Source organism: Colobus angolensis, unplaced genomic scaffold (assembly GCF_000951035.1).
Source record: "Colobus angolensis palliatus isolate OR3802 unplaced genomic scaffold, Cang.pa_1.0 Scaffold143, whole genome shotgun sequence".
Lineage (NCBI taxonomy): Eukaryota > Metazoa > Chordata > Mammalia > Primates > Cercopithecidae > Colobus > Colobus angolensis.
Window position 1 is genome coordinate 594627 of NW_012114522.1, and position 10966 is coordinate 605592.

Genomic DNA, 10966 nt, shown 5'->3' on the forward strand with positions numbered 1-10966 from the left:
GCCAGAAGCCTCAGGCCTCCTTTCTCATCACCACCACCCTGGCCTCAGATCCCTCCTGTCTCATTCCGTCCAGAAGCCTGGGTCATGGGGGTCTCAAGGCCACGCGCAGCATGTGCTCCTTGTGTTCTATCCTCTAAGCATGAAAAACCGGCCTGTGGTCTTGTCCCTGAGGAAAGCCGTCTCTCCTGGCAGCAGTCAAGAGCTGCTGCTGCTGCTGGGCACGGGTCCTACAGATGCGCACTTCAAAGCTCAACATGCTGGGCCTGTCTTCCATGGCAGGGAATTTATACGTGAAGTAACTATTTTAGGCCGGGCGCGGTGGCTCATGCCTGTGATCCCAGCACTTTGGGGGGCCAAGGCAGGAGGGCCGTCTGAACCCAGGAGTTTAAGACCGGCCGGGGCAGCAAAGTGAGACCCCATCTTTTAAAATAAATAAACAATTAAATAAATAACAATGGCTGTGGGGAAAGAGAAAATAAATGAAATAAATACATACATAAATACACAAAATTTTTTAAAAAGTGGCCTGGATGTCTCCTGGCCTTAGAAGCTGGTGCTGGGCCTGCCTGTGAAGGCCGTCCTGCCCAGCCCCCCGAGTCCAGCCACTGCTCAGCAGTGCTGAGGTCACACCCCCGGGCTATGCACCCCGAGCCCGAGAGGAGGAGAGGGGAAGACAGCGACGGTGGGCCACGTCCTGGGGCTCTGAGGCTAGCCTGGCCCACGCCCTCCTAGTTGGAGCCAAAAGCTCTCAGCCAGAGCCCAAAGTGGCTGGTCAGACCCTATCAAAAGGCAGAGTGCCCAAGGCTGAGATCAGCAGCAGGGACTATGGAAAGTTCTGGATTCTGGAGGTGCTGGGTTCTGCATGGAATGGAGTCACAGAACACTGAAGCTGGAGGGGCCTCAGGAGCATCCAGCCCTTAGAGCTCCTGGGGAGGACGAACACAGCCCCACACTCCCTGCGTGTGGAGGACAGACGGCGCCCCACACTCCCTGCCTGGGGAGTGAAGTGGCCCTGGGGGCACGGCGGGGGTGAGGACAGCCGCGAACCCCAGAGCAGAGCAGAGTGTGGCCTGTCTGTCTCAGGGCGGACCTCAGCAAGGGCAGGCCCACAAGGTATGCTGCCCAGGCACACCTGGCTATGGCTGGTCCCCCAGGTGTGGTATCAGCCTTGATAATGGCACGGGGGACCTCGGAGGTTCAGGGGCCACACCCAGAAGATGGCGGGCAGCTGGCCAGGACGAGCCTCTCTCCTGAGTGTGGGCACGGTCTGCTTCTGGGACACCGGCTCCTAGAGTCCCGCTAAGTCTTCTGCCAGGTCACTCGGCAATGGCAGAAAACAAGACAGTTCCACCTGGGCCACAGACCCGGACACCCTGCAAGGACACCGGCTGGCCCGCAGGAGGGAGCAGGTCCTTAGCCCACTTCTGTGCCCCCTGCAAGCTCCTCCGTCTCCTCCAGGCCCTGAATGCTGCCCTGCTGCATAGCCAGTCCCTTCTCCCTGCGGGGCACCTCCAGGACAGGCTCTTTCCCGGCCCTTGGGAATGGCCCTCTGGACACACTGGTGGGGATGCAACCATCCCAAATTATTTCAGCCATGTCTCTGTCCCCCAGGCAGTCCCTGCCGCCATGTCTGGGCTTATATCCCACCCAGACTCTTGAACATGGTGGCATAAACCAGCAAGAATGAAGCCAGCCCTCTGCCTTTAACCCAGGCGCAGTCACATGACATGTCTGCTGATGTCTGCTGATGGGAGAAGAGGGGTGGCTGGGAACAGACTACCTGCTCAGGAGTCAGAAAACCCTGGCTCCAAATCTTTGCTGCACTACTTGGCTCTGCAACTCCAGACAAATTACCCTCTCTGAGCCTGTCAAACGGGATGACAGAGTTTTGAGGAGTAGGTGTTAGAGCATCAGGCCTAATGAAGGAACCCCATAGACACCTCCTCTCCTTACCAGAGACAACCCGGGCGCTGCAATGCCTGGGGCCACCAGTGCGTGGGAAAGCAGGGCTACAGCAGGCTCCAGACACGGCCAGGGCTCTGGGGCTACCCTCAGTGTGATGGCAGCCACCCACCCTCAGTGGGGTGCCCCACTTGGTTCACAACCACTGTCCCATGAGACAGGAGGAAACGGAGGTGGGGGGTCCAGGTCACACAGGGAACAGCCAGGGAGGGGACTGGGAAAGGGGTGCCTGGGGTCAGGCCCAGGGGCAGCAGTTGGGTGGAGGCGCAACAGCTCCTGTGGCTGCTGCACGTAGCTGACAGCAAGCGGCTGAGCACGCGACTCCCTGGAGCAGCCCCAAGCCCAGTCCCACAGGCCCACCTGGTGTGTGTCCTGTCTGCCAGTGCCCTGCCGACGGGCCTGTGGTGAAGGAGGATGGCGGAGGAGAGGGGTCCAAAAGGAACAGCCGCAACTCTGTCATTTAAAGCCCTCCTGGCTCCGAGGGCACACCTGCCTTCTGTACGCTGGTACCAAGCAGGCGACTCCTGCTTCTTCTTGAATACCACAGGGACAAGGGGCTCACTAACGGCATCACAACGAAGTGATGATGATCACTTCTGACTCTTAGAAAGCTATTTTCCGTTCTGACTCTTAGAAAGCTATTCTGACAACATCTGGAATATGTCCCAAACTTCAAGACGCCAGGGCAGACCTCCTTCCTCCTCTGGGAGACAGAGCCTCCTGCTGTCCTCTGGCCCCTTCCTGCGCCCAGTGCCCCTGCCCTGGTCTTCCCTCCGGTGTGCCAACGGCACTTGTGACAGCAAAGGAGCCGAGACCACGGCCAAGGGCACATCTGTGCTCGGAGGAGCTCCCTACAGGCTGCACCCAACGGGACGCTTGGCCAAGAGCCAAGGAGTCAGAGGCGTAGCCCACAGCACTGAGGCGAGCGGCCACCATCCTCATGAGGGTGAGCCTCCCCGCAACCACTGAGGCCAGTGGCCACCTCCCTCACCAGGGTGAGCCCCCCAACCCAAATCCTAAGCTTTCTGGGCACTTGGGATGCTCAGGGGAAAGGCTCATTTTGGATATCCAGATTAAGCAAAACGCAAATATTCCCAAATCCAAAAACAAAATCCGACATCCAAAATGCTGCCGCCCTCAAGCATTTAGGAAGAGGGATACTCGACCTGCATTAGGAAAGAAACAAACGGACCATTGAGGTTGCGTATGAGTCTCGCTTCCTTCTCCCCATCTTTGTCCAAGCCGTCAAGCTTTAGTTTCTTCCAGGCGAGTTCGTCCCTCTCTTGTATCTTCAGATCAGCGTGGAGCTCGGCTAGCCTCACGGGAGAAAGATGTAGCTGCGAATGAAGGGGAGGGGACTGTGAGCCACAAGCAGGCTGGACCAGGACACAGCTGGAAACTGACCTCGGAGGAGGCTGGCCACCGGGAGGTTCTGGGAGAACAGGAGGAGGTGGAGTCAGGGTCACTGTCAGCAGGATTCAAACCCCACAGGTTTTGACAAGAACGCGGCATGGACACCAGTCTCTAGGCCCGTCTGTATACGTGATCTGGAAACCCCATCGGGGGCTGCCCACCAGCGGCGGCTGCCCATTCCTGTCTGGCTGTAAGAAGACACCCCACCCTTCCCACCCTAGCACCTGGGGACAGTCATCGGGCACCTGGATAAACAGGCCAGGAAGAACATACCATTGCATTACCATTCCCCTGCAGACACCACTGCAACAACACAGACACCCAGAAGTTCTTTTTAAAAAATCACTGTAATCTCAGATTTGCCCCATCTTCATTTCCCAAAGACCCTTCGTCGCCACCTCTCAAGTGTTCCATGATCGGAACTGTCTTGCTGTGATGGTTCTTACACAGCCCCAGATCCTTCTAGAGCAGGACTCTGTCACCCTCTCACTTACCTGCTGGCACAGACCACACAGGCAGGGCCCTGGAACGAGCTGCCGCACTGGGGCTGAGGATCTTCCCCACCCCACCCTCACACCCCTCCGCAGGGCAGGCCACGCTTCCTTCATCCCACCCCTCCCTCCCAGCTCTGGGACCCTGGATGAGGGAAGGAAGGAAGTGAGGTGACCGCTGGGCACACTGCTTTTTGGTTGTAAAGACAGGATTTAGGCCAAGAGTGTCCCCATGTCAGAATGACTGGGCCAGAATGCCAGGCGGCCAAGGCAAGCAGCAGAACGAAACCCACCAGCCAGCTCTCATCGACGCTGGCCTCAGGGCTGGCCCGGCGAGCCCTTCAGGGAAGAAAAGCCTCTTCTGTGCAGAGCCGAGTAGTCCAGCTGTGTGAACCAGAACGTGTCATGAGGTGGCATCAGGGTTCACGGAGCCAGGGTGCTGTCTGGGGAGGCTAGGCCGCATGCCTGTCGTGACACCAGCACATTAAAGGCTCTGTGGAGTCCCGCAGCAAAGGAAGTGCTCGGCACTGTGCAGTGCAGATCCCCAAATCTCTCAGCTCTCAGGAGGGTTCCCTTCCCTGGGCACCTGCATTCTCACATTCCCCTGGGGCTGGTCCCCACGAGCTGCCCGTGGATCTAGGAGGGAACCCCAGCTCCGGCTTCTGAGCTCCAGAGGCCCATCACCCAACGCCTGTCTCTGATCATGTGTGTTTCAATACAGTCTGTTTTCCCTCAGGGGTTTGAAATATTAACCTTTAATCTATACCTCATTAGCTATTTTCTAACATAAATACAACACAAGCTAGTATCCAAAGTGTGTGTGTTCAACAAAGTTTATACAAAACAGTGAACATCCCCAGGAAGTGTCGCGAGCCGGCTGCCTTCCCAGTGTCCAGCAGCCCACACCACCGTGCAGCCCGAAGCCTCAGGAGGCCCGGCCCCCAGGCCTGCACTGCACAGGGGCACCCGTTTCTTTCCAGACTCGCACGAAGCCAATTCTGGGTGTCTGGCACACCCCACGCTCTGCCCGTGTCCAGACTGAACCTATCCCGCTCCCTGCAGCTCAGGCTGTGCTGGGCCGAGGAGGAAGGAGACCCCGACCACAGGCCCTGTCGCCAGCTGGGTGCTGGGGCTGTCCGCTCCACCCTCTCTCCTCTCAGAAGCCCAGCCTGACTCTGCGGCTGCCCTAGCCACACAGGCCCCACCCTCCAGGAGTTTAAAATTTACTTAGAGACAAACCCAGATCACTGAGCCAAGTCCCCCAACGGTAAAAAGAGAGCAAACCGTAGGCACAAAATGAATGGCAGGGCCTAGGGCAGAGGAAAGCTTCTAATTCTCTAGAAGGTTCTCTAACCCTTGGTCGGTGGTCCCAGGCAGTCTTTCGTCTGGGCCCTCCTGGTAGATGCTCTACGCCCCCATCTCTACAGGGGCTGCTTTCCAGGATTGTCCCGACCTGAAAACCCTTTCCCTGGCAGCCTCCGACACACCCCTACCTGCCTCTTCCCCAGCCAGCCCCATTCACCCAGCCCCTTCTCCCCAGAGCTCCACCCCATGCCCCTCTGTGCCCCGGACATTCGCTGCAGCGTCCACTGGAAGGCCCTAGGAGGCCTGAAGTCTGATCTGAGCGTCCCCAGCAGGACCCGGGACAAAGAGGCACCTGAGTGATGCTAAACTCTCAGAAGGGGCAGTCTGCGCCTCAGAAGGAGGGGAGCCCACACCTGCCTATCTTGTTTGTGACCCAGACTTCTGGAGGAACAGGTCTGCTTTCATCTCTGCTTCCCCGTGGCTGCTGCTACCCCACAGGCATCTTACCTACCGCGCTGCACTGCCCGGGAGGGCCCGAGATGCGAGGCCCACAGCGATGCTCCGAGCCAGAAGCAGCACCCTGGGGCGGGCAATCCTGGCCCACGCTCTCGAGTGTGTGCTGGCCCTGAGGGGCCCCGGGTCTGCCCTCTTTGGCTGCAGGGGAGGAGGACGCAGGTGTCCCATGACTGCCCGTGGGCTGCCCGCTGGAAAGCGGAGCTGAAGACCCCGGGCTGCTGAAGCCCTGGGCCCATCCTGGCAGGCTCACAGCCAGGCGCCAATCCCGGTAACCTGCGGTCCTCACTGGACTCCTGTCTGCCTCCCCAGGATGCTAGAGAATCAAGGGCAGGTGCTCTGTGCGCTGTAAAATCTGCAACCCACAGGGGAAAGTCATTTTCTCCTTCTGATTCCCCAACTCTCAGGCAACGGGGGTCTAAATTTCACACCGCATGTCTCCCAAAAGCCAGCTCCCTTTCCCTTGATATGTGGCTGCCAGTGCTCAGCGCAGAAGGGGCCAGCCTGGTGATCGCCATAGAAAGCAGCCCCGGCTCTGTGCAGAGGAAGACCAGCAGGTCATGTGCAGAGCCCCAGACCCCACGTCTGGATTCCTTCACCTCTCTCAAGTTAAATGTTAATGCATCAAGTTAGAACTACCCTGTGGAAACCAAATGCAGAAAAGAACCTGTCAAACATGAAGCAGTGAGGCAAATCATCAACAACCAGGGAATGCATGCAGGGAAGAAAGCCAGCTCAGCTGAACAAACGACACTGGTCCCGTGTCCTCAGACACAAGCAGAGCCGACCGGGTCCTCCTGACCAGACCCAAGGGCCCAGCACTGCTCGGGACCTCAGCAGCGGCCCTCCCCCACACAGCACAACCTGCGTGCCAGCAGAGCATTCCGGAACTTTCCAGCAACCTGCTACCGCTATTTGATGCCCCAGGAAACCCAGGCCAGGGTTCACAGCTAAGCCACTGGTGTCAGCCTGCACATATAGCACAGTTCAGGCTGGGCAGGTTCCAATGCAACCAGGACCATCAGTGGACCACCTCTTCAGAGGGCACGTGCCATCCTCCCAGCGTTCACCTGAGTGCCCACACCCGACTGCAAGGCACCCACCCTGAGGAGCAGGCAACCAAGGCTTCCTGGCATGCTGCACCTGTCTCACCACGGCAGGTGGCAGTGCACTGTCCCAGCCTAGCCATCGTGTCCCAGCTCCTTCCCCTGAGCTCCGTGGACAACCGTGCCCGCCTTGAGCTGCTGTGAGGTCATGCATTGGTCTGGCGAGTCCTAGGTGCCCGTGGAGGCTGCCAGCTGGCCCATCCTCAGAGGCCCTTCTCAAGCCAGGGAGGACGCTTGAGAGATGGGGTGGGGCTCTGAGGACTCCTCTCTGCAGAACTCAGTTTCCACTCATCAGACCTCTGGGAACAAGATTCTTCACACACTCTCATCACAGTCACCATTCATGCCAGAACTAAGGACTGCCCGGGTGCGGTGCCTCCTGGGATTATGCCTGTAATCCCAGCATTTAGGAGGCAGAAGCAGGAGGATCACTTGAGCCCAGGAGTTCGAGACCAGCCTGGCCAACATGGTGAAACCCCATCTCTACTAAAAATAGAAAAATCAGCCGGGCATGGTGGCGCATGCCTGTAATCCCAGCTACTCAGGAGGCAGAGGCACGAGAATGGCTTGAACCTGGGAGGTGGAGGTTGCAGTGAGCCGACATTGCGCCACTGCACCCCAGCCTGGGCAACAGAGCAAGACTCTGTCAAAAAAAAAAACAAAAAACAAAAACAAACCAACAACAACAAAAAAAACAACTGAGAGCCTACGGCCAAGGACTCCAAGCTCACAGCACCATGCAGCCCAGGCCAAGAGGTACATGAGTGTGTCCCTGAACGTGCTGCAGCTGGACCATGTGGACCCTGGAGCTTACTCCTCAGCATCAACACAACACACAGAGCTCCGAGGAGGCAGAATCCCCCGAAGGCATCTGCAAGCACAAGGGCTCTGCACAGCCTCCGACCGCCAAAGCTCCAGGGACAGCCTCTGCTTAGGAGTCTTGCAACACAGCAGAGCCCGCCTGTGAAAGAGGAACCAGGAGAGTTCACGGGCGCTGGAGAGGATGAAGCAGCAACCCCCTGGCCGGGTCTCACCAGACAAAAGCGGGTCTCGGCGCCCTCTTGGTGGCACCCACCCCTATCTGTGCCTCAAGGCAGGTCTCACAGCCCAAGCCCATCAAAGGCAAAGGTTTCCTGAGACGCTCCCTTCACCCTACGCCTACTGACACATTAAGCAATCCTATATGCCAGGACACGGCTTTACATGCAGAAAACAGGGATGCGATGTTTTCACGAAGCAAACCAAAGAAAGGATAAGACCGTCCTGGCTGCTGAGCGCAGGTCACAGGAGGCTGAGAGCAGAGGCTGCAGAGCCGGGGGGAACGTGCTTCTCTGAAAAAGCAGCCCTTACCTCAGTTATCTTCCAGGTGGCGACTCAAGACCCTGTCTCCGTTTGATACCCACCTAGAGTGGCAAGTCGGGTGGGGTAAGAAGCCAACTGGAGTGGCTGTTTGCACAAACAATTCTCTGCCTCTACGTTCGAACTGACTGTGGCTCCTCCTGCCTCCTGACCACCCTAGGCTGTAGCACGCTCGGCAGCAAGAGCCACAGCACTGGCCGGGCGCAGTGGCTCAAGCCTGTAAACTCAGCACTTTGGGAGGCCGAGACGGGCGGATCACGAGGTCAGGAGATCGAGACCATCCTGGCTAACACGGTGAAACCTCCGTCTGTACTAAAAAATACAAAAAACTAGCCGGGCGAGGTGGCGGGTGCCTGTAGTCCCAGCTACTCGGGAGGCTGAGGCAGGAGAATGGCGTAAACCCGGGAGGCGGAGCTGGCAGTGAGCTAGGATCCGGCCACTGCGCTCCAGCCTGGGCGACAGAGCCAGACTCTGTCTCAAAAAAAAAAAAAAAAGAGCCACAGCACGAAGACCACCCGCCATGCGCCACCGCCACCAATAACCTCAAAAAGACCAGGACGGGTCTGATGCCTGCACGCTGGGCTCTGGGATACAACAGCCTCGCAGCACCGCCGGCCTCCAAGCTTCCATTATCTGGAAGGAAAATCAAGACGAATGGGCTCTGCTGGCCTGCCTGCCAGAGGACCAGGCTCTCTGCAAGGGGGGAAGACACACAAAATCCCCCCAAAACACCCTCAACCCTCAAAGAACTTCACATTCTGTTCAGCAAAAAAGACTTGTCCACGCAACTAGAACTTCAGGACTTAAAGGGACCAGAAAGACCATCTAGTCCAAGGCTCAGTCCAAAGTGGAGGTGAGCAGCTTGCCCTACCACGGTGCCCAGTGAACCTCAGGGGAGGTTCAGGAGACAAGACCAGACCCAAAACTGAAACCAGTCAGGCGAGCACCCAGCACTAGGGGACAGGGGCACAGGGACGGTGCATGGGCAGCCCGAGGGCAGGCGTATCACTGCAGGCGCCCTGGGCTGACAAACACAGAGGACCAGCTGGAGGTGGCTGCAGGTAAGGTGGGGTGCACCAGGGCGGTCCTACAGGACAGGTGGAAGACTTGGGCCAGGACCCAAAAGCAAAGGGAGCCGCTGGGGTTCCTGGGCCCCAGTACACTTACTTAGTGCCACCTCCAATCAGTCAGGGGGTCAGGGAGTCTCTTTCGGGCTCCCCATTCCTCATGGGGAGGGGGGACTCCACCCACTCAACAGATGCCCAGTGCAGCGGGCACGGGGAGGCAGCGCTGCACCCCAGCTGCTCCTGGTCACACCTGTTCCCTGCTGCTGGGAGGCCATCGTCACATCCAAACCCAGCCCTGTCCCCAGCTCCTCCAGAATCCCTTCCTCCAAGAAGCCGCCCTGCCGCTCCAGCCCAGAGCATTCTCCCACCTCCGCAGGCTGAACATTACGCGTGGGGCTTGACTGCTGGTCCCAGGAGCAGCTCAGAAAGGGCCTGTGGAGCTGATGCCCAGGCGTCAATCCCCATCCCCAAGCAGTCTTATAACCGTCTGTCCCTCCCCCATCTGTTTCTTTCCTCCCTTTTCGTTCCAAAAGTTCCTTCTTATTCTGCAAATCATTTCCTTTTCCTCTCAAAGACTCAGGAATGCTTAGAACTGGAATACTGAGACAGAGATCTAATCTGACTCCTGCATTTGAGATGAGATACTGACGCCCAGATGGTGGGCATGGTTCGAAAACACCCATTTCAGGAACACCTAACAAATGAAGCAACCGTATCTTCACGAAGAGAGCAGCTGGCCTAGGGTCACGCACCAATTAGGAAGCTGTTGTCCCAGGGGACCCCACTGGCCGAGCCACCTTGGCGGTGCCCTTTCCCCTCGGGCCTCCGTACCTTCATCTCTCAAATGAAGGTGGTCAGGTAAGCGCCCTGTTAAGACTGACTTTCAGCATTCCCAAGATGGCGTTTTATGTGCTCTAAACCGATCCCATCTCCTCACCTCCTCATTTCTCGCTCAAATGAACAAGCACGGGCTTACTCCTGGGATTCCTTCTCTCCCTGGACACGTCTACCCACCCAACATTATCTCCCTATGTGGGGAAACAAGATTTTTCTTGTTTCCCCACATAGGGAGATAAGGTTGAGGGCAGCGGCAAAGGCTCGGGAGGCAGGAGACCTGTGATCTAGCCTGGTTCTGCCCCTACGCTCCGGTCAGCAGGTCGCCCAGGCTGGGGAGGGCGACACTGACCCTCGGGGTGCCGGCCGCAACCTGCTCCACACGGCGTCGCCGCCGGCACGGGTACCTTTCCTGCTGCAGAAGGGGTCGGGGCGCCCCACTTGACACTTGGGGGAGGCTGTGCCAAGTACAGGGCGCGTGGGGCACAGGTGCCCCGGCTGCGACCCCCCCGCCTCCGACCCCCGGGCCCCGCTCCACTGCCCCCAACCACGGCCGTCGCCCCCGGGTCGCGCTCACCCGCTGAGCCTTCTCCCACAGCTGGTTCAGCTTCTCCATGCGGAACTCCTCCCCGGACTCGCGTTTCGGGGGCGGCTCGGGCTGGTTCTTCTCCCGCGAGTACTTGCCTCCGTGGCTCGCTGCGGGCCAGGGCCCAACCAAGACCAGCAGCAGCAGCAGTACCAGCGCCGGGAGCCCGCGCAGAAACAACCCTAGCCTCTGCGACGCCATCTTTCTCTGCGACTGGCGCTGCGCGGAGAGACCCAGCCAGTCGATGCCCCGCCCATTACCCCCTCCCCGCCCACCGCGCGGTCTCCTGGGAATTGTAGTTGCTCCGTGCGCGGCGGGCCGCGGCCAGGC

At 58.6% G+C, this 10966-nt stretch overlaps 1 protein-coding gene across 2 annotated transcripts in view; it reads right to left on the reverse strand.

Moving 5' to 3' along the window:
* Positions 1-10960, reverse strand: part of LRPAP1 (low density lipoprotein receptor-related protein associated protein 1) — a 19509-nt gene extending 8549 nt beyond the window's left edge. For both annotated transcript variants that reach the window (XM_011935382.1, XM_011935381.1), the window contains exons 1-2: positions 10628-10960; positions 3155-3299 (exon numbers count right to left, since the gene is read on the reverse strand). In XM_011935382.1, coding sequence (XP_011790772.1) covers positions 3155-3299; positions 10628-10837 — 355 coding nt within the window. In that variant the 5' untranslated portion in view covers positions 10838-10960. The remainder of the gene's footprint in view (positions 1-3154; positions 3300-10627) is intronic.
* Positions 10961-10966: the final 6 nt, after the last annotated feature.